General features: G+C 40.9%; 1 protein-coding gene and 2 long non-coding RNA genes across 3 annotated transcripts in view; 1 reads left to right on the top strand and 2 right to left on the bottom strand.

Annotated features, from left to right (window-relative positions):
* Positions 1 to 6,722: 6,722 nt before the first annotated feature.
* LOC140713146 (uncharacterized) lies at positions 6,723 to 18,259 on the bottom strand. The gene is made up of 2 exons (XR_012095011.1): positions 17,693 to 18,259; positions 6,723 to 8,584 (listed from the first exon to the last, which is right to left on the bottom strand). It is a non-coding gene; the product is annotated as an uncharacterized lncRNA (long non-coding RNA).
* Positions 10,060 to 13,769, bottom strand: LOC140713145 (uncharacterized). Its single transcript, XR_012095010.1, has 2 exons — positions 13,664 to 13,769; positions 10,060 to 11,979 (listed from the first exon to the last, which is right to left on the bottom strand). It is a non-coding gene; the product is annotated as an uncharacterized lncRNA (long non-coding RNA).
* CCDC170 (coiled-coil domain containing 170) overlaps positions 13,691 to 24,100 on the top strand; it is a 132,813-nt gene continuing 122,403 nt past the window's right edge. Inside the window, exon 1 of the mRNA XM_008007584.3 lies at positions 13,691 to 13,794. Coding sequence (XP_008005775.1) covers positions 13,711 to 13,794 — 84 coding nt within the window. The 5' untranslated portion in view covers positions 13,691 to 13,710. The remainder of the gene's footprint in view (positions 13,795 to 24,100) is intronic.

Here is a 24,100-nt window from a genome sequence, read left to right as displayed (position 1 = left end):
TTTTTCCCCAAGACAAGAGTCTCACTCTGTCACCGATCTCCACTCACTGCAACCTCTGCCTCCCAGGTTCAAGAAATTCTCCCTGCCTCAGCCTCCTGAGTAGCTGGGATTACAGGCGTGTGCCACCATGCCCAGCTGATTTTTGTATATTTAGTAGAGACAGGGTTTCACCATGTTGGTCAGGCTGGTCTCGAACTCCTGACCTTGTGATCTGCCCATCTCGGCCTCCCAAAGTGCTGGGATTATAGGCGTGAGTCACTGCGCCCGGCCAGTTGGTGGTATCTCTTATACAACAACACACTTTTGCAAGTTTACTGCTTTTATGGGAAGTTTAAAATGGTTTCTATAAGACAAATCATGAAGATATAAATAAATGCATTCGTAAGGAAGAACCAGAGGTTAGAACTTATTTTCAGGTAAAATAATCCATTGGCTGAGGAGGCTGAGGCAGGAGAATCACTTGAATCTGGGAGGCAGAGGTTGCAGTGAGCCAAGATTGTGCCACTGAACTCCAGCCTGGGCAATAGAGTGAGACTCTGTCTCCAAAAAAAAAAAAAAAAAATCCATTGAAAAAATTTCACATTGTAGACTGTCGACACTATGTATAGAAATTCTTCATGGAATGGAGGAATATTTTGTAGCATTGAGAGGTTTGGCCTAGCAGCAGGACTCCAAGGGTAGAAATTGAAGCCAACATTGTTGAATGACTACACAAAAGTCTTTTTCTTTGTCTTTTGCTGGCACAGGCACCATCTTGTCTGGGGATCCTTCCTCATGTTGGTACCACCCCCGCTACCCAATGATTGCTTTATGCGTGGGATGCAGTTCTAGCCAAGGTGAGGCAAGGTCGCTGGATGCTTCTGGGAAACATCATCTTGCTTTTACAAAAAGCTTATGAAGAGACATCCCCTTCTTCCTCTGGAGATTTTCATGTCCGGAAGCAATGCTCTATTTACCACATTTCACACATAAAATAACATGACTCAGAATAAGACACTTCCCAGTGGTAACGAATGGCAGAATCTGTATTTGAACAAGGTCAAGGGGTCCCAGCCTATCGTTTGTTGCCACCACCTATGTCACCACCCATAAAAATAGTACTCTATTGTACGTTTTGCAAAGTATTTCATACTTTATCAAAAAATTCACATATTATGTATACCAGAAGAACACTATGACATAGGTATTATTACACTTACTTGGTCTGCGAGGCAATAGAACTTCAATTAGGTTCACACAGCTAGTAAGTGGCTGGGTTGGCAGTGGAACCCAATGACTTCCAAGTCTTCTGCCTTTTCTGTGGTCCCAGAGATTACTATTTAAGGACAAATAGTAAGATCTCCCAGAGATCAGAAATGCAACTCTGAAAACATAGACTTTGTCCTGTTGGTTGTTGGTTTTCAATCTGCGCTTTTCTGAGCACTAAGCGTTCTGTGGAGGTACTTTGGGGACTTTGGGTGGCATGGACAATGGAGGTCATGGAGACTCTAGAATCTCACCCCTTGTTTACAAGGTCAACAGAGGGATCTCCAAATTGATCTGTTCCAAATACTAGGCTCCTGAAATAGACTCCAATTGAACAAAGATTCATTGGCTTTCAAAGGAGTAAGGGCTAGGCTGGGCACAGTGGCTAATGCCAGCACTTTGGGAGGCCAAGGTGGGAAGATTGCTTGGAGCCAGAAGTTTGAGTGAGACCAGCCTGGGCAACATAGTGAGATCCTGTCTCTACAAAAAATTAAGAAGTCAGCTGGGTGAGGTGGCTCACGCCTGTAATCCCAGCACTTTGGGAGGCCAAGGTGAGAGGATTTTGTTTTTTCTCTTTTATGAATCTCATCATTCTTCGTTAATCTGAACATTCTTGAAGACAGAGTTGAGTACCTTTTACTCTCTTTTTAACTCACTGTACACTCTGATCAGTGCTCTGTATTCAGCAGGCTGATTTATCAGATGAAATAGAAGCAGTTGATGGTCTTAAATCAGTGCTTTGTATCTAGTGGTAACACTTTTAGGAGCTGTCTCGAGGGACACCTGTCTCTGGGAAGGTTGAGGTGTTCATTTAAAAAAAAAAAAAAATCATTAGCTGATTGCTCAGCCTCCTGTGTCTTGCTTCCTTCTCTCTTTTATAAGAGGAAGTTTTACAGACCAAATACATTTATGGCCAGTAATGCAAGTTTATAAATAGGGTATTTTAGTTGAGGTTAAATCTGTGAAATCAGCAGAAGATAAAATGTCTTTCCAAAAATTAGACTAATTTATGATGATGATGTTTCTGAGAGGGGCAGATGAGAATCACTTTATATATATAATTAAAAGTATAGGATTGGCTAAACCTCAACTGGTAATAAAAATCTAGCCTGGTCTGAATCAGAAAACTTACTGAAATGTTTTTGAATGCTTTTGTGAAACCTCAGCAGGAAGTTAGAATCAGCACAGAGAATCCAGGGCAGTAAGTACATATGAGAAGCAGTCGTCGCTCTCAGCTTTTAAAAACAAGAAGTATTTGTTGCTTTTTGAAAGAAAGTTGGCACAGTTTTAAAAGAAATCTAACACATATCTAAAATGGGGTCAGGAAAATCCCACACTAACCTCCTCCCCACCACCCAAAGCCATAAGATTTTCCAAAATAATAAGGGCATTTTAAAGATCCAGAAGCTGTATTTTTTCCTACGTTTAGAAACCACGTTTACTTTTGAAGTTGATTTTAATGGAATGTTAGGCAATTATCATCTTTTTGGAGGAATTTTTAATATTGGTCTTTCTAGAACTTCAGCTTGTGGGAGCAATATCATTTTCTCATTGCTACCTTAGAATAATCCTGACTAACCTCGCTTTGGTGGTTGTGTTAGTCAGCATTCCCTAGAGGGACAGAACTAATAGGATATATACATATATATATATGGAGTTTATTAAGGAGTATTAAGTCACATGATCACAAGGTCCCACAATAGGCTATCTGTAAGCTGAGGAGCAAGGAAGCCAGTCCGAATCTTGAGGCTGAAGAACTTGGAGTTTGATGTTCGAGGGCGGGAAGCATCCAGCACAGGAGAAAGATGTAGGCTGGGAGGCTAAGCTAGTCTAGCCTTTTCGTGTTTTTCTGCCTGCTTTATATTTGCTGGCAGCTGATTAGATGGTGCCCACCCAGGTTAAGGGTAGGTCTGCCTTCCCCAGCCCACTGACTCAAATGTTAATCTCCTTTGGCAACACCCTCACAGACACAGCGGGATCAATACTTTGCGTCCTTCAATCCCATCAAGCTGACAGTATTAACCATCACAATGGTCATAATGGCGACCTTAATGTCCTGTTCTATTGACCGCTCACAGGTACATCCTGTGAATGGGCAGGGATCCTGAAGGAAGTGGAGTCCTGGGGAGAGCTTTGTAGCCACAGGCTTGCAGGCTCTGAGGGTGAAATGTTGATTATTATTAATTTAGATGAGAAACTGAGCTATTAAATGGACCAAGACATTGGCATTTGAGGTCCACTGTCTTCTCAGCCTCCCCGCCCCCCAACCAGTTTCCACTGTGAAATAATCTGTCTTGTGATTATCATATGCTTTTCTTATACGTATTAATATATTTAGTTAAATTTCTGTCTTGGCTGGGGAGATAGTGTGTCTTCATAAGATGTTTGGCCTCTCTCTGCTTTGGTTTAACCATATGAGGCCAATCGATCGATTGATTTTATTTATTTATTTCTTGGAGACTGGGTCTCACTCTGTCACTGAGGCTGGAGTGCATTGGCCTATCATAGTTCACTGCAACCTCAAACTCCTGGCCTCAAGTGATCCTCCCACTTTGGCCTCTCAAAGGGCTGGAATTTCAGGCATGAGCCATCATGCCTGGCCCATAGGCCAATTGATTTCTAAGTTTCTGGAGGCAAGGCACCTCTTTATGGCTCCAATTCCTTTCTAAAATGTCTATTTTCCAAAAGTAAAGAAAATACTTCAAAACTTTATTCTTACATACTGAGTAGTTAAAAAAAATTAAGCCAATGATCTTCCAAAGTTCAGAGTAATTTAGAGTAAGAGTAAACACTTTGCTTTGCCAGCCCTTCTTTGTAGTGTCTTATGGGGGAATTCTCCACTCTGTGTTTAAGAAGAGTAATGCTAACAGCTCATACTTATTTTGTACTTTGTCCTAGGTTCTGCAGACTAAGCATTTTACATGCATTAAATAACTTAATCTTCAAAGCAACCCCATGGATTATGTACTGCTATTACTTCTATGCTACATATGAGGGATAGGCTCTAGGAGGTTGAGAAGCTTGCCCAAGATCAGGGAATTCAAAAATGGCAAAGGCAGGATTTGAACCCAGACACCCTTACTCCAGGGTGTGTCTACCTAACCACTGTTAGAGGCCTTCAAGTCCAAGGGCAAATCCAAGGACTTTCAGTTTTTTAATTTTTATTTTTAGTGATAGAGTCTCCCTGTGTCGCCTAGGCTGGAGTGCAGTGGCACGATCCTGACTCACTGTAACCTTGAACTACTGGGCTCAAGCCATCCTCCCACCTCAGCCTCTCAAAGCACTGGGATTACAGGTGTGAGCAACCACACCTCGCCAACTTTCAGTATTTTTAAAAAACGACATTGTAGTTCTTGAGCAAAAAAAAGATCTCTCGTATACTTTATGTATTTTTGGTTTTCGTTTTCATATATATGAAACCAGATCTCATTTATAATACCCTTTAAATTAAGGGTTAATCTATTGATTGGCAACTTGGTTAAAGCAGGGAAAATGTTTTACCTCACAATTTCACTGGGCAATCTGCTATTTCCAGCTACCGAAAAGGAGGGCTAGTTTTTGTGCAGGAAAAAGCTGCCAACTCCATGCCTTAGCTCTAATTTTTTTTTTTTTTTTTTAGATGGAATTTCGCTCTTGTCAGCCAGGCTGGAGTTCAGTGGCACAATCTTGGCTCACTGCAACCTCTGCCTCTTGGGCTTAAGCCATTCTCTTGCCTCAGCCTCCTGAGTAGTTGGGAATACAGGTGACTGTCACCACACCCAGCTAATTTTTTTGTATTTTTAGTAGAGACGGGGTTTCACCATTTTGGCCAGACTGGTTTCGACCTCCTGACCTCAGGTGATCCGCCCACCTTGGCCTCCCAAAGTGTTGGGATTACAGGCATGAGCCACCTTGCCCAGCCCCTAATTTTTAAGTACTACATCTATTGAAGATTTTTGCTCTTAGCTGTCTTCCTCTGTCAACATCCTTGGTGACATCAATGTCCAACTATGCGAGCCATCCAACTGTGCAACCCATCTTGGCCATTCAGTTCTTTGATGTTGTGTCTCAGAATCAATGGTTTTTTTTGCAATATTTCAATGGAGCCACCTGTTCCCATGGTTACAGCCTAGGCCAGGAACTGCACTAACTCTGGTTTCAAGCATCCTACTCTGACCACCACCAACTGTCCTTTCAATTAACTTAACTGGAATAGCCCCATTGCAACAATGCTCTGACCTCATCAGGACCTCTCAGTCATTGATCCTATTCTATTTTTTCAAACTCCTATATTCCTTTATTTTCTTTCTATCTTCATTTTCTTTACTATCTAGCTTAAATTCTAGGATCCATCATTATAATGACTCCCTTGTAAATACAATCAATTACCTTGTTCCTCTCTCTATCTTACTTGCCTGGCATAACCCTGACCTTGGTTGAAGGTAACTATGTTCCATTTTCTCAAACAATGGAAACATATAGGAGAAAAATCATACAATTGAGCTGACTGGTTTCATTTTAAAATCATGACCATAAACCTCAAGCGCTCACTCAGCACTGCCAGGTAATTCCACTGTGTTTCCCTGTACAGTGTTCTCCAAATGTTAGTCATTCCTCTATCACCTGTATGACTTTTGCTGTATCTGAATACTACCTATGCAATCATTTACCAAATAATTTAGCTTAAGTTGATTCCAATTGAAAAATGTACCCATATCCTAAACTTTGAGCTAGACCAGGAGTTGGCAAACTATGGCCCATAGACCAAATCCAACCTGTTACCTGTTTTTATATGGCCCATAAGCTAAGAGTCAGTTTTAAATTTTTGGATAGTTTAAAAAAAAAGAATAATAATATCTTGTGACATGTGAAGATAAGTGACATAAAATTCAAATTTTGGGGTCTATAGGTAGTTTTATAGGAACATAGCCACATTCGTTTATGTTTTGTCTCTGGTTACTTTCACACTCAAACAGCAGGACTGAGGGGTTGCAAAACAGATTACATGTGGTGCTCTTATCATTTTGCCCTGCTCATCCACAAATCACAAATAATAGGGATACAGTTATAAATCTACAGTGTTTGGTAAAGTACCATATGTATTGTACTATGGTGACATTTACTTTAATTTTAAAATTACCAGAGCTTACCCATCGCATTAATACAGGAAACGTGGATTTTGGATGTCATGCTTTTAAGACAGTGGATAGTAGATTATTTTTGTAGAATTAAATGCCAGAGCATTATGTTTACTATAAAGATGACACTATAGATGTGCTAAAAGAATATTTAGACATTGACATGACTAGACTAAGCACTCATTATAATATCCTTAACTTACAGAAAAGTAACAGTTAGAAAAATTAGAAAATTTAAAATGGAATATCTGACCACAGTAGAATGGTCTCACAAAAATAAAAGACAAAATGAGGCTGCAACCAAAGCCAGTTTCTAAGTGGTTAATTTGTTAGCCAGGCAAAGAGAGCCATTTACCAATGTTGAGTTCATTAAATCATGTTTAATTGCTGCAGCCAAAGAAACGTGCTCTTAGAGAAGATAAACTTGCAATTCAGTGAGACTGGTTGTTCACAGAGTTGAGGATGTTGGGAGCAACATGAACATATTTTTGCCTTAAAAACAAGGCAAATGATTTTCTTTGGCTCTTGACAAGTTCACAAATGTTGACAATACTGAGCAGTTGTTATCTGAGATATGAGTGCCAAGACCGAAGGGACCAAAAAAAGCCTGTGTGGAGAGAATACAGGTGAGAATATTTTAAGAGAAACAGAAAACACGAATTCAGTGCAATCTGAAGTAGAATCTGATAAGATGTGTTACAACTGATGATGGTAAAAATATGTGTTAACCAGAAAAGGGTTTAATTGGATACATTTACGAAGCTTTTAATTGGATACATTTATGAAAAGCCTGTGGTTATTCATTATATTATTCATCAGCAAACACATCACAGAAAATATTTCCACTTGTCAGGCATTATTAAACCAGTAGTGTAAATGTTGAACTTCATCGCTCTTGTGGACTTAACCATTGTCACTTCTACAAGTTTTTGCCAGAAATAGAAACTGTACATTCTGACTTGCTCTGACGCACAGAAATTTGATGGATCAGTGGTGACAATGTTTTATATCAATTTTTTGAAACTCAGGGGTGAGACTGAAAGTTTTTCCAAATAAGAAACATAGCCTTCAATCAGTGTTATTGAATACTGAACAGTTTTGGAAATTAGCTTTTACCGTAGAGTTAGTAATATTTATTAATCAATTCAAGGTATAATTACAAGGTAAGACAGTATTATATGCAATAACTGCTAATGTTGTTATAAGTACAAGCTGTCAAGCTGCCCTTTATGCTTTCTATGCTGATGAAATTTAAAACAAAATGTGAAGTCTTCATTCTCACACAAATATTCAGCCCTCAATGCACATGCAAAGGAAACTCCCATATTTCAAAAACATATTAATATTCACCTGCAATTAAGGAGCTTCCATCTAACCTTCAACTGGAAGCTTTTAATCTGCAGCGTAATGACATGCTTAAAGATAAATATCAACATAAAAATCTAAGGTAATTTTATAGATGCCTTCTGAGTGATTAATATGCTCAATTTAAATCACATGCTTATGAAATGAAATCAGTAGTTAGCAGTACCCATCTGTGTGAAAGACATTTTTAAAGATGAAACACGTAAATTTTCATTCCAGATAAGCATTAAGAAGTGGAAATTTGGCCGGGTGTGGTGGCTCACACCTGTAATCCCAGCATTTTGGGAGGCCGAGGCAGGTGGATCACCAGATGTCGGAAGTTCGAGACCAGCCTGACCAACATGGAGAAACCCCATCTCCACTAAAAATACAAAATTAGCCAGGTGTGGTGGCGCATGTCTGTAATCCCAGCTACGCGAGAGGCTGAGGCAGGATAATCACTTGAACCCAGGAAGCGGAGGTTGCCATGAGCCAAAATTGTGCCACTGCGCTTCAGCCGGGGCAACAGCGAAACTCCATCTCAAAAAAAAAAAAGTTGAAATTAGGAATAAATTTTGATGATAGGAAACACTAACTTTGAGTCTTAGTGAAGAAAAATATTATTCATCCCCCAAAATAATTGTGTTCTTAGTAGTAGTAGACTCCAGCTCTTCTAGAGAAACCCCCAAAGGGAAAAAGACTTTAGGAATAATTAGCTGCCAGGTGATTCAGAGGACGGAGGATTCAAAGCAGGCTCATGCAGCTCTTGCTTCACCCCAGACTTTCCATAATCCTTCCGATTGGTTGACACTTTTCCTATAAAAAGACATGTGATGCGGTCCTTCTGGCGGTCCTTTGCTAGAAAGTGCTTTCTCCTCCTAGAACAGAAAAATGTTAACACTGAATGCCCAGTTTATCCCTGTAAATTTTTCCAAGAATATTAAACTATTTTAAACTTGCAATTTCACAACTGAAAGATCACTTCAGTAAGGCCATGAATGGTGGTATTGTATTATATACAACAAATCTTTTTGACTAGTTAAGAAAATACCAATTAAAATGGCATTAAAATGTATTGAATTTACAGTCAAATAAACATGATATAGGACCAAAAAATATATATTTACTGTAGGTGTTTTTTAGAACCTTATATTTACCCAATTAAAATGTCTTGAAATGCACTTTACATTTTTGGTAAGATGTTTTTTAAAAGAACAATTGTGATTTACCTGAATAGTGAAACCAAAGGTCTTTGAGTTGTTTATTTTTCATAAAGTGAGTTCTCAGTGGTTCTCTAAGCTTAGCCTATAGTAAAGTTATAAGACAGACCACATTTATTTTAGGTGTAAAAATACATTGGAAACAGTCATATGTATGGGGAAAAGATAGAAAATGGACCTTAAAATAAATGAAGTGAAAATGTATGAAAATCTTTGGAAATGACACCGACAAATTGCTTGACAACCAGCTGTATGTCACAATAGAATGAATAAGGGACACGGGATGTGTTTTAGGATGAATTAAAGTCATTGCTGAAAAGTGTTCATTTATTAGATAAATCAAATAAGGATCAGCAAACAAGTGAAACAAGTCTAGGAAAGGACTGAGGATGGCTTTAAAGACCTTGAAGTGCTGCTTCTCACTTGCAATAGCAGGTGTCAGTGGTCTGTACTTCACCAAGTAATCTTCTTGTAGATGACCGAAGGAGCTGCTTGCAGGCTTTGAGAACATTTTGTTCAGCTAGGACTTAGTCCATTCAGGCTGCTACAACAAAAATACCTTAGACTGGATAATTTATAAACAATAGACATGTATTTCTCACAGTTCTGGAGGCCGGAAAGCACAAGATCAGGGAGCCAACAGATTCGGAGCCTGGTAAGTTCCTTATGGGTGGGTGGCACCTTCTTGCTGTGTCCTCTTTTTTCCCCCCCTGAGATGCAGTCTTGCTCTGTTGCCCAGCTAGAGTGCAGTGGCACCATCTCAGTTCACCACAGACTCTGCCTCCCAGGTTCAAATGATTCTCATGCCTCAGCCTCCTGAGTAGCTGAGATTACAGGTAGTCGCCACCACAACCGTCTAATTTTTTAGACGGTTTCACCACATTCATTGGCTAGGCTGGTCTTGAACTCCTGACCTCAGGTGATCTGGCCACCTTGGCCTCCCAAAGTGCTGAGATTACAGGTCTGAGCCACTGTGCCCAGCCTGTCTTGCTATACCCTCACATGGAAGAGGAAGCAAGGGAGCTCACTCAAGCCACTTTTTCTAAGTTTCAAAACTGTTACTTTATATATAGATATAGATAGATATGTCCTTTTAAGAAAGAATTTCGCTTTTGAAAATTTTTTCTTCATTAAAAAAATTTTTTTTTTTTTTTTTTTTTTGAGATGGAGTCTCACTCTGTCGCCCAGGCTGGAGTGCGATAGCACAATCTCGGCTCACTGCAAGCTCCACCTCCCAGCTTCATGCCATTCTCCTGCCTCAGCCTTCCAAGTAGCTGGGATGACAGGCGCCCGCCACCAAGCCCGGCTAATTTTTTGTATTTTTAGTAGAGACGGAGGTTTCACCATGTTAGCCAGGATGGTCTCGATCTCCTGATCTCGCAATCCGCCCACCTCGGCCTCCTAAAATGCTGGGATTACAGGTGTGAGCCCCCGTGCCCGGCTAAAAATTTTAATGTGTTTTTTAAATGGACATATGACTGTGTATGTTTGTGGGATTCATAGTGAAGTTTTGATACAAATAATATGTAGTGACCAGGATAATTAGCAGATCCATCATCTCAAACATTTATTATTTCTTTGTGTTAGGAACATTCAATATCCTCCTTCTAGCTATTTGAAACTATATAATGTACTATAGTAAACAGTAGTCATCAAACAGTGGTATGGAACACTAGAACTTATTCCCCCTGTCGAGCTGTCACTTTGGATCCTTTAACAAATCCAAGCTACTTTTAGAAGGGCTAATGTCAATCTTGAGGGTGGTGCCCCCATGACTTCATCATTCCCCAAAGGCCCCACTTCTTAGCACTATCACAAGGGATATTAGGTTCCAACAAATGAATTTGGGGTGGAGACCACCAACATTTAGATCATAGCAAGTGTTTAGGAAAATACTAAAATCAAGCCTACTCTTTTAAACAACCTTTAGGCAATTAAAATGTCATAGGAGTGATTTTAGTGATTTATACGGAAGTCAAAAGTCCCAAAAGTTATATTACAAATGTTCCTATGAGAAACATGTACATCTGTAAAACAAACAAGCAAACAAGCAAAAGGAGGAAACGAGAGTTCTAAACTCATGACACCACAAGAAAACTCCAAAACAGAGGTCTGTACTGAGGTATTGTGGGCCACAGTGCGCTGCCCACACACTGGGTTTTGTGAGAGGTCTGGACTGGAGCTTGTTTGTACATTTTTTCTTCTCTCCTTTGCTTAAACTGTTATCAGACCTAGAGACCACTCCCACATCATCACATTATCAGACCTAGAGACCACTCCCTCCAACTCCCAGACTGAAATGTTCTACCCCCATGGTCCCAGCTAGTCCAAATCATCATCTCCTCCAAGGTCCAGACCTCAGGGTCCCCCCAGCTGAACTTCTTTTACGTCATCACATCATCAGATACTGCTTGAAGAGTCACTTGGCTCATGTCTTGATATTCCAGAAATCTCAAAGGCATCTGGCGAGGGCTGAGCCAAGTACTTTTTCCGCCTCCAGTTACCACAAAATCACATTGTTTTATACAGAGAAAAATCTGTTTCATGCTGATTTTTAAAGACTGTGCAAATTTATATCTTCTGTACTCATGAATAAGAGCAACGAGGTTGACCGAAGTGACCGGAATTAGGCTTTATGACATGGGATTCTTAAACAATTGGATTAGAGTTAGTGGAGAAGGATTTCCATCTGGTTCTCTTCCAGGTGTCTTGAGTTTTAATCAATTTTGTCTTTCCTCTGGCAGTGTTGGTACATAGAAAATTTAACAAGTTTGGCCGGGCTCAGTGGCTCAACACCTGTAATCCCAGCACTTTGAGAGGTGAAGGCAGGCGGATCACCCGAGGTCAGGAGTTCGAGACCAGCTTGGCCAACATGGAGAAACCCCATCTCTACTAAAAATACAAAATTGACTGGGCGTGGTGGCGCATGCCTGTAATCGCAGCTACTCAGGAGGCTGAGACAGGAGAATAGCTTGAATCCGGGAGGCAGAGGTTGTGGTGAGCCGAGATTGCACCGTTGAACTCCAGCCTGGGCAACAAGAGTGAAACTCTGTCTGAAAAAAATAAAAATAAAAAAAGAAAAGAAAATTTGACAAGTTTGTAGTGGTTTTACTGCAAGGAAAAACTACATCTTAAAAATGTGTTTACTCCAAATTGTACTATTAATAGATTTCTGAAAGCCTAAGCTTTCATTAAGAACTTTTTCTTTAAAGGTGTATCAGGTGAAAGCCTTGAGATGATTCTGGATTAGATATATGGCAAAGTTACTGTAAGATCAAAAGCCATTGTCCGGATGAAGAAATCTTCAGGGTCGATATGAATGCACGTAGGATGACTGATGGAATCCAAGAAAAGCTGCCATAGCTCTGATTTTGTCTTTTTGTTTTACCATTACGGACATGCTCTTGCTCTGTTGCCCAGGCTAGAGTGCAGTGATGATCATAGCTCACTGCAGCCTTGACCTCCTGGGCTCAAAGCTATCCTCCTGCCTTAGCCTTCTTTTTTTTTTTTTTTTTTTTTTTTTTTGAGATGGTGTCTTGCTCTGTCGCCCAGGCTGGAGTGCAGTGGTGCCATCTCAGCTCATTGCAACCTCCACCTCCCAGGTTCAAGCGATTCTCCTGCCTCAGCCTCCCAAGTAGCTGGGATTACAGGCGTGTGCCACAACGCCCAGCTAATTTTTGTATTTTTAGTAGAGACGGGGTTTCACCATCTTGACCAGGCTGGTCTCAAACTCCTGACCTCAGGTGATCCACCCGTCTCGGCCTCCCAAAAGTGTGGGGATTACAGGAGTGAGTCACCGCCCCCGGCCCACCAAAGGCTTTAAAGTGAAGTGAATGAAGATTTCATTTTCCGATTCTGCTACAAATTGTGGGACCTTAAACAGGTTACTCATCTTCTCTTTGCTTTAGTGTTGTGGTCTGGAGCCTGATCTTCACTCTACCACTTACCCTGTACATCTTGGAAATTTTATTTTATTTCCTGTGAGTGTTTCCTTGTCTTGAAGATGAATTATTCTAATATCCACTTCATAATCTTGTTTCATTTAAGGAGATCGATCATACGCGGGAAGCACGTAGAACAGCGCATGGAAGAGCACAAGTATTTCATAATGAGAAGCCGTGGCTGTTACTAATACTGTTATTACTAGTATCCGTATTTCCAGGCAGGGTTGTTGAGAAGGTGAAATGAAAGAACGCATACCAGGGCAGGCTACATAATTTGTGGAGCCCGGTACAGAATGAAAATGCAGGACACCTTGCTCAAAACTTCCTAAAAACGTCAAGACTGGGACAGCAGAGTATTAATCAAGCGCAGGACCCGGACCTGCAAAGGTTGCAAGCTCGCAGACACCTTTGCACAGAGTGGGTGCTAAATAAATGCTCCGTTCACCTTTGTGAAGGCTCCTATGCCTCACTCGCGGCAGCACCGTTCACACTGACCACTGGTTGCATTTATCGCTGACATAAGGATGAGGCCTGGAATTGCATTCACCGCAGAGTCCCACCGGGAGGACCGACCCTTACCCCCGCCGACTCCCCCAGGTCGCCCTGCTGCAGGCCGCTCAGCTGCAGGCCCTCGCCACGGAGGCCACGCTCAGGGGTTCGGGGTCCATCCCGGACTCCAGCGGCCTGGCCACCCGACTCGCGCGCAGCCGGGCGCCGCCGCGTCCCCGCGGTGTTTACTCGTTGCCCGAGGAGACGCCCGGGCCACCCGCCGGCTCCACGCGCCGCCGCCTACCTCAGGGCCGGTTCCGGGTCCGAGCGCGCCCTCGGGCTCGGGTCGCCATGAGCTGCGGCCGCTCCTCTGGCTCTGGGAGCCTGGACTGCACTAGCCATACCGCGTTGGGTGCTGCTTCGCCCGCGCCGGAGGTACGGTCCCAGCTGCCGGCCGCGCGCGAGGGTGGCCCCGGGGATAGACGACCCCTGAGGGGCTGAGGCGCCCCCTGATTTGCACCCTTTTCCTCCCGGAGGCGTGGGCAGAATCAGAGCAGCTCTGTGCGCGCGTGGGCGGTGGCCTGGGACTGCCAGGGCGCTGATTCCAGGAGGGGATGGGCAGGACTGGAGTTTGCGGAGTGAGTCTGAATTTTAGGTTGTGCCACGCTGCTTCTCTGACCATTTAAAAATGTGAAATTCGAAAGACAGTGTGGCCGGGCAGTTCCTCCCCGCCACCTCTGGGAGCAAAGAATTCCTTCATTTAACTTTTCTGGCTTAGCTACTGAAGTTTGCTTCGGAGCAATTTCTGGAAAATCTGATGTGGTAGGAGGAGGACCAGCCCGGAGTAGAGTCGCTGGCCCTTTCGTTGCGAACTAATCCAGAAACGTTGATAATTCAGTTGCTGCTGGATGCAGCTATTAATTTACTCCCAGGAGTTATTTAGGCTCTGGGGACTTTCAGGTATTAGATGTACCAACGCGCGCGCACACACACACGAACATGCACGCACAGACGCTCGTGCACACACGCGAACACGCACACACGAGAGCAAACACGGGCGCGCACACACAAGAACACGGGCACATGCACACTTGGGCGCACAAGATCTGGCTGGCTCAGCCTGGGTTAAGTATTCCCCTTTGGCCCTGGCATCGGGGCCCACCAGGTTATCGTGTGTATTGGGAGTAGATGCCCGAAATGGAGAAATTGTGTTCAGCTCAACTGCTAACGGCAAGTAGCTCACCCAATTAGCAAATGATTGAGCATCTTTCTTTCTTTCTTTCCAAAGTTTTGGACTTTTCCTACGGCGCTGTGTACTAACCATAGATATCGCTGGGGGATGTACTGGATTCAAAACATGAGTTGGATTCTCCAAGGTGCTATCGGAATTCTTCTAATATTCGGCAGTTTTGATTGTTGCCTTACATCTGACCTGTATTTAGATCTCTCTGATTCCTGGCATATTTGTGGAAAATAAGTACCACTATGTGCAAATAAAACTATTTTCTCTTTCTAACTCAGAGGCCAGTTACTAGATGTTTTTTCTTGCATCTGACATTTTCATATTTGACTTTATTAATTTTTGTCCCAATGTGGTGTCTTAACCATACATAAGTATGTGATATTTTTATATTATTTATATATATATTTTTTGGTGAGCCCATAGAGAGTAAATTACAGCCATCATGACTCTTTCTTTCTCTCTCCTTTTTTCCCTCTCTTTCTCTCCCTCCCTCCTTTTCTTTCTTTCTTCTTTTTTTTCAGACAGGGTCTCACTGTGTCACCCAGGCTGGAGTGCAGTGGCACGATCTCGGCTTGCCACCACCTTGACCCGCCCCCGGGCTCAAACTAGCTGGGACTACAGGCATGCCACCACGCCTGGATAATTTTTGGATTCTTTGCAGAGGCGGAGTTTTATCGTGTTGCTCAGGCTAGTCTCAAACTCCTGAGCTCAAGCGATCCACCTGCCTCAGCCTCCCAAAGTGCTGGGATTACAGAGGTGCACTACCATGCCTGGTGCCCTGTGACCTTTCATCTGTAAATACTCTGGTGGGTTATCTCCTATGAATAAGGGTATTCTCTAATGAACATATAATGATCAAAATCAGGATATTTAGCATTGTGACAATAATATTATCTAATGTACACGATCTACTAAAACTTTGCCAGTTGTCCCAATTATACCATTTATTGCCATTTTTTTTTTCCATTTTAGGATCACACATTGTATTTAGTTATGTCTCCAGTCTCTTCAAACCTGGAACAATTCTTCACCTTTTTTTTTGTTTTGTTTTTTGTTTTGTTTGTTTTTGTCTTCGATGATACTGATATTTTTGCAGAGTCCAGGTCATTTGTTTTATAGAATAAGTTTCTCTGATTGTTCTTCATGATTCAATTTTTGGTAGGAACAACACAAGAGATGTTATGTCTCAGTGTATCACACCAGGAGGGGCATATATCAGCTTGTCCCATTATTGGTGATGTCCCTAACTGGTGGGCTCTGCCAGATTTTTCCCCTTTAGCAATAAATAAGTAATCATATTAGTTGAGTAATAACATTGATTCAGATAGAAATTTGTAGCACAAGTCACTACCTACAAAAGGAAAATGTCCTTTAAGCATGAGATTTTAACTGGCTTAAAATAGCTAAATTTTATTGAAAACAAAAGTAGCTGCAGACAAGGCAGCATTTATTACAATTAAATATTCAGTTTGCAAAATACTTCATCTGAGATAATCTTATGATTTAGATAGGCAGGGCAGAAATTTCTCACTATATAAGGTAAGGAAATAGCTTACTCCATTAGAAATGATGGAGCAGGGTCTTGTATCTTTCTTTCAAAAGTTTTGTACTTTTTCTACCATGCTGGACTGAAAAACATTAAATTACAAAGCCCTGATAGCCTGCAACTTTCTGGAAGAGTAAAATATTGTAGAGACTGAGATACTAGCTTTAGACTCAAAACTAGATTCAAACAATCCTGATTATATCACTAATCTGTGACACCTTGCTCAAAACAATTAATGCATCAGCATTTTAGTTTTTTCATCTAAAACATGGAATCATAAAACTTATCACATAATGTAGTTTGAGGATTTCACAGTTAATAAATGTAAGGCACCCAAGAGAATGTCTCACAGAATAAGTGTATATCAATATTAGCTATTGTTATTCCTTGTAACTTTTGGAATTTGCTTTGGTGCCAACACACTACTGCACCTACTCCTACCATCATCACCAATGCTTCCATCAATACTTCAGCCACATCTCAATAATCAGTGTTTTGAGAATCTATAGGAGGGACAGAGGATACAAAAATGAATTGGAGACTGACCCTGCTCATAATGAAGAATCAACAGTTTACAATCCACTGTGGGAAGCAGAGGTGGGTGTATTGCTTAAGCCCAAGAGTTCAAGACCAGCCTGGGCAACACGGCAAAACCCCATGTCTACAAAAAACACAAAAAGTACCCAGGCATGACCTGTAGTCCTAGCTACCTGGGAGGCTGAGTTGGGAGGATCACTTGAGCCCAGGAAGTTGAGGCTGCTGTGAGCCTTGATCGCACCACTGCACTCCAGCCTGGGCAACGGAACAAGACTCTGTCTCAAAAATAAAAAAATAAAAATAAAAAAAGAGTTTACAATCAAGAGAAACAGACACATAAAATATTACTCTTTTATTGACACTAAGATTTAATGCTGAACTCTTCTCAAGTTGGATTTACCTATAATGCGATCACCAGCAGAGCCTTACTGGGATGGAAAATGTGACAAATACTAACAGCAATATTATGAGAATTGAAGTGGAGCAGCCCAAACACGAAGGAAAGAGATATGCTTTGGGGGAAGTTTAGAAACAGCTTTCAGTTAAGACTGCACAACTTTGTCATGCGTTTGAAATAACACTACCCAATGAAAAATGTGCTGGGTGTGGTGGCTCATGCCTGTAATCCCAACACTTTGGGAGGCTGAGGCGGGAGGATCACTTGAGGTCAGGAGTTTGAGACCAGCCTGGCCAACATGGTGAAACCCCGTCTCTACTAAAAATACAAAAATTAGCCAGGCGTGATGGTGGGTGCCTGTAATCCCAGTTACTGGAGAGGCTGAGGCAGGAGAATTGCCTGAGGCGGAGGTTGCAGTGAGCCGAGATCTTGCCACTGAACTTCAGCCTGGGTGACAGAGCGAGACACCATTTCAAAAAAAAAAAAAAAAAAGTGACCAAATTATAAAATAGGATCACCAGTCAGCAAAAAGCTGTAGCAATAGTTTTGTGGAAGGTGCTTGGATTCCAAATCCTCTGCAGGCTCTCTTGCTGTCAGTGTTTTCACATACCTGGAAAACTTTCAAAGTTAGAACTCCAGTAGATACCATTGTTGGGAATTTGAGCATCTCTTTCCTTTCTGTAAAACAAGGGTTAATTAGAATAACTGTCAACAGAATTGTTATGAGAAGCAAATGTAAATAGCAACACACTCTATCAGCGCTATAGTTCCTCAAAGCAAAGGACTAAGAGCTGGTCATAGCTAATTATAAAGGAATTAAAGTCTGTTTTCCTTTTTCTTCCCAGCATTTCCACTTTAAAAAACCTCATATAAAATACATATAACATAAAATTTGCCTTCTTAACTTATAAATGTACAGTTTAGTGGCATTAAGTACATTTACATTGTTGTGCAACCGCTGCCACAAGCCATCTTCAAAACTTTGTTCATCTCGCAAAAATGAAACTCTGTACTCATTAAGCAATAACTTCTCATTTCCTCCTCCCCACCGCTCCTAACAACCACCATTCTACTTTCTTTCTCTATGAATTTGACTATTCTAGGCATGCTGTATAAGTGGAATCAGACTGTGTTTATTCTAGGTGTGCTGTAAAAGTGGAATCACACTGTATTTGACTATTCTAGGCACTCTTTACAAGTGGAATCAGACTGTATTTGACTATTTAGGCATTCTGTATGAGTGGAATCAGACTATTTGACTATGCTAGGCACTCTGTCTGTATAAGTGTAATCAGACTGTATTTGTCCTTCAATGATGACTTATTTCACTTAGCATAATGTCCTCAATGTTTCTTCATGTTATAGCATATGTCAGCATTTCCTTCCTTTTTAAACCTGAAATATATTCCGTTGTATGCACATGCCATGTTCTGTTTATCCATTCGTCTGTCTCGGCACACTTGCGTTGTTTCTATCTTTTGGTTGTTGTAAATAATGCTGCTACGAAAATGAGTGAACCAATATCTCTTTGAGACCCTGCTTTCAATTTTGAGGGATATATACCCAGAAGTGAAATTGTTAGATCCTATGGTCATTCTATTATTAGTTTTTTGAGGAACTGCCATAGTGTTTCCGTCGTGGCTGCACACATCTTACATTCTCACCAGCAATGCACAAAGGTTTTCATTTCTCCACATCCTCACCCACACTTGTTATTTTCTGTTTTTTTTTTTTCTTTTATTGTAGCCTTTCTAATGGGTATGAGGTAGTATCTATTTCCACTTTTTAAAGAACCATTTCCTCCCTCTTCTGGTTTGCTCTGGTTTTTTTTGTTTTCCTCCTTTTTCTCAAAATCAAATTTAAGAAGAGATCTGTCTCTAATCACATTCTTCATATGAACATAAATCAGAAGTCTTCTCTAGATATAATGAAAACCAACCTCCACCCCACCACCCCCAAAAAGAGAATACAGAGAAAAAGAAACCGAAGGAATAGGGAAAAAAGAAAACACAAATGATAGTTGAAAGAAATAGAAATGTATCAGTAATGACGATAAATACATATGGACAAAATGCTTAGTTAACTAAGAAATAGTCATATTGCATTAAAAAATCTAAATATATGCTATTTATGAAAGATACATTTAAACAAAAAGATATGGGAAGGTTGAAAGCAAAAGTGTATAAAAATGTATATCAGTCACATAACAACCAAAATAAAATTGATCGACTATATTAATATTATGCAAAATACGTTAACGCAAGAAAAGCATCAGTAGTGGTAAAGAGAGTCACTAAATAATGATAAAAATTTCATTCATCAGGTAGTTGTAATAATTCTAAATGTATATGTTCCTAAGAACACAGCATCAAAATACAAAAATGAAAATTGACAGAAGCAAAAATCTGTAAGGACAAATAGACAAATCCACAACTAAAGAGAATCTTTTAAACATCTCTCTTGGTATTTGATAGACCGACCAGACAAAGATTTGGTAAGAGAGCTGCTAAAAGTGCTGAAATGTAAATTTGGGTAAGTCACGGTGAAGAACAGAAATATGTAAACTATTTAGGATACGGCTATAAAAATTAACAGGATTGTTTTTCCCCAATTACCCAAGAGAATAAATGCCTTTCGTCTATGAAATAATCAACCAGACAAAAGCTTAGAAATTGTACTCCATTGGTGGGAAGTGAATTAGACGAGCAATGTTTCCCCTTGTTTTAAATAAAAAGGCTTTATCCTATTAAAAATAATGACTATCTAATTATGAGCAAACATTAGACAAACCCACCTTGAAGGACATTCTACAATATGTTGACCAGGACTCTTCAAAACTGTCAAGGTAAGGATTTGGGGAGACTAAGGAAAAATGAAAACTAAATGGATTCTGGACTAGAAAAAAGGACGTTAGTGAAAAAACAAACTGATTATATTGGAATAAGGTCTATTCCTTAGTTAATAGTATTGTAACAATGTCAATTTCTTGGTTTTAATAGATTTACCTCAGTTGTATAAGTCGTTACTATTAGGGGAGGTTGGTTAGAGGGCATACAGAAACTCTGTTTTGTTTTGTAACTTTTTTGGAATTCTAGAATTATTTCAGAATAAAAAAGTCTCAAAAAATAAACGATAACCAGTTAATCTGTTTACACATATCCAACTTCATTTTAACTTTAACATTTAGTTTCTCTTGGTATTATCTACTCTTTGACCACCTGGCTTTAGAGATGAGTTAAAATCTTCAAAGAACAGGTAGGAGAGAGCTTTTTGAATGCCAGAGTCACTTTTTCTTTGCATATTTTAAAGAGACTGCTTGTGTATTTACTTACTGTTACCAAATATAATGTGTAGTGTATTTCAAACAATAGTGAATACTCCTTGGTTTGTACTTGAATTAAGTTGACTAATAATTATAAAGAGTTTTTTCCATGTTCAAGGACAACTTGATTTTTTTTTTTTTATTGAAAAAGGGAGTAACATTTGCTGAGCCAGGAATTATTTATGCTATGCTCTTTTACCCAAGGTTTCTTTATTTCTTTGTTTTGCTTCCAACTTTCTTTCCTTTGAAATTGGTGCTTTGGTGGCTTTGATCTAAGGCAGAGAAGTTCAAAGGCATTGCTGAGGCAGACCAGTAGCACCTCATTCTTTCTCTTATTGATACCAGCACAGCTATTGCTGATAGCTTATATATCTGCATGTTCAGATATTGCTTATAAAAATAACTGTCTAAACCAGGCATGGTGGCCCATACCTGTAATCCCAGCAACTCAGGATATTGAGGCTGGAGGATCGCTTGAGCCCAAGAGTTTTGAGATTGCAGTGAGCCGTGATCGTGCCACTGCACTCCAGGCTGTGTGCAGAGTAAGACTTTGACTCTAAAAATAATAATGGCAATAATAATTAGTAAATAATCAACCAATAAATATCTGAGTTCCCTCATTAGTGCCATAAGGAGTGGGTCAGTCTCATAAAAATAAATATCTGAATTATATTTCTGAGTAACTGAAATGACTTCCTTTTCATTGACTGAATTTCCCTTATGCTTTTCCTCTGGAATCTTCCTTATTAGTGTCATATAAAAATGCATTTTTCAGCATATTAAGGCCATCGTAGTCTAACCGCAATGTCTGTGCAAGAAGGAACAATTTTAAGACATGACTATAATTGTCACATTTCCCTAAGTCTTTTCTACTTCAGACTAAAAGAAATGGATAGTTGAACACTGAAAAGGAACTCTTGTTGAAATCTTATAAATGTTTGGAGCAAGCAAAAATGAAAACTCAGGAGGAAATGGAAACCATAAATATTCTGCTTAGTGAATCATACATTATATTAGTCACCCATCTGACAAACACTTATTGAGTCTTAGGCACTCTATTAGGCACTGAAGATAAAGAACTTTTTCCCTGACCAACAATAAAATAAGTGCCCATTTTCAAGCGGATGCTCTTTTAGATACGGTACCCCTCTCACAAAAGTTATATCCGCAGCCGGGTGCGGTGGCTCATGCCTGTCATCCCAGCACTTTGGGAGGCCAAGGTAGGAGAATCATGAGGTGGGAGGATCATGAGGTCAGGAGATGGAGACCATCCTGGCCAACATGGTGAAACTCCGTCTCTACTAAAAATACAAAAAATTAGCTGGACGTGGTGGTGCGCGCCTGTAGTCCCAGCTACTCAGAAAGCTGAGGCAGGAGAATCGCTCGAAGCCGGGAGGCGGAGGTTGCAGTGAGCTGAGATCCGGCCGCTGCACTCTGGCCTAGCGACAGGGCAAGACTCCATCTCAAAAAAAAAAAAAAAAAAAAAAAAAAAAAAGTTATATCCTAGTGGGAGAAATAGATTTTTAAAAAGTAAACAAATAGGCCGGGCGCGGAGGCTCATGCTTGTAATCCCAGCACTTTGGGAGGCCGAGGCAGGCGGATCACAAGGTCAGGATCGAGACCATCCTGGCTAACACAGTGAAACCCCGTCTCTACTAAACATACAAAAAAAATTAGCGGGGCGTGGTGGCGGCGCCTATACAGTCCCAGCTACTCGGGAGGCTGAGGCAGGAGAACGGAGTGAACCCGGGAGGCGGAGCTTGCAGTGAGCCGAGATCGCGCCACTGCACTCCAGCCTGGGAGACAGAACCAGACTCCGTTTAAAAAAAAAAAGAAAAAAGTAAACAAATAGATAAACAAGGTAATTTTAGAGAGTGTTAAGTCTTTTGAAAAGAAAATAAAGCAGAATAACAGAATGGAGATGGAATGAGGTGAAGGGTGAGGTCTAGTCTGGGTAGGGTGGGGAGGGTTGGCCCTCTAAGGAGATAACATGCTGAATTGGAATATTCTTAGAAACAGCAAGAGTGGTGCCAGGCCCTTGGGTGGGAATGAGCTTGATGTGTTTATTTTATTTTTATTTTTGTTTTTTTTGAGAGGGAGGCTTGCTCTTGTTTCCCAAGCTGCTGCTGTGCAGTGGTGCAATCTCAGCTCACTGCAACCTCCGCCTTCCACATTCAAGTGATTCTCCTGCCTCAGCCTCCCAAGTAGCTGGGGTTACAGGTGTGCACCACCACACCCAGCAAATTTTTGTGTTGTTACTAGAAATGGGGTTTCACCATGTCGTCCAGGCTGGTCTTGAACTCCCGACCTCAGGTGATCCACCTGCCCCAGTCTCCCAAAGTGCTGGGATTACAAGGGTGAGCCACTGCGCCCGGCGATGTGTTTAGAAAGAGTGCAGTTTGTAGAATGTTCCTCGATTTGGGTATATCTAATGTTTCTTCATGATTAGATTCAAGTTAATCATTTGGGGCATTTTTGGCAATTGGATAAGAGGTGTTGTGTTGTTCTCAGTGCATTGCAGATGGAACCTCATGCCAGAAGACAAAAAAAAGGCTGCAAAACTGTTCCAGATTCAATAGACTAAAGAAACTTGGCACATGTAATGCATTTATTGTTTCTCTAAGGAACATTATTGAGATAATTGGTGAATAATACAGTGTCATTGTTAAATTTCTTGAATTTGACAATTGTATGAAGAGGAATGTCCTTGTTCTTAGAAAATACAAGCGGAAGTGTTTAGGGGTAAAGGGCCATAGTGTCTGCAAATCGCTCACAAATGATTCAGCAATCATACTGTAATATACACACAGAGAAAGGAATAAATCAAATGTAGCCCACTGTTCTCACAATTGGTTAATCAAAGTCAAACATACTTGAGTTCATTGGATTATTCTTGCAACTTTTCTGTAGGATTGAAATAAAAATTTTAAAAAATTATGTGCCAGGCAACAAATGGAGTTACAAAGTAGAAATCAATGTTTCCCTGTTTCTAACTGTGGAGCTTACAGTTGAGTCAGGTAAATAATAATTGGTAATAAATAAAAACTTTAAAAAGGAAGAAGGCAAGCATGGCTAGAGTAAATATATGGTCTCAGAGAAGGACCTAGAGGGACAGACACAGTGAACAAACAATTACACAGGGTGCTCTAGTAGACCAGGGAGGGACGAGGGAAAGGAGGTTTTGCTGAGGTTACTGGGGCAATGGTGGTGGTGGTCAGGGGGTGAAGCTGACCTTGACGTGCCATCAGGACATGTAAATGATGGTGACTAGATGGCTGGAAATGTCAATCTCTAGTTAGAGATGCAGATTTGGGAGCCATTAGATACTGGAAGTGGCTGAGATCGCAGAAGGGCATGAAGTAACCCAGGGAGAATGTTCCACTCTCATGAGGAGAGAGCGTCAAGGACAGAACACAGCAAATACCAAGTTGTGAGTGGGTGAAGGAAGTGAGCTGCAGTAGTGACTGAGCGGAGGGCCAGAGAAGTGGGAAAAAGGAGAGACGCTTGGAAGAGAGTGGGGGCGTGAGAGTAAGGAGGATTCCCCAGCAGTAAGTGATTTGTGTGTCAAAGGCGGCCAAAAAGGAGGTCAAGTCAGGTAGGAAGTTAAAAAGTGTCACCTGGACTTGGAGGCCTGCGGAGCTGCCCTCTGGCCCCCTCGGCACTTCTCTTAGTCTTTGTCATTTATTCTACTCCCAG

This window comes from Chlorocebus sabaeus, chromosome 13 (assembly GCF_047675955.1).
Source record: "Chlorocebus sabaeus isolate Y175 chromosome 13, mChlSab1.0.hap1, whole genome shotgun sequence".
NCBI classification, from domain to species: domain Eukaryota; kingdom Metazoa; phylum Chordata; class Mammalia; order Primates; family Cercopithecidae; genus Chlorocebus; species Chlorocebus sabaeus.
Note: the sequence above shows the minus strand (reverse complement) of the source record. Positions and strands in the feature narration are given on the sequence as shown.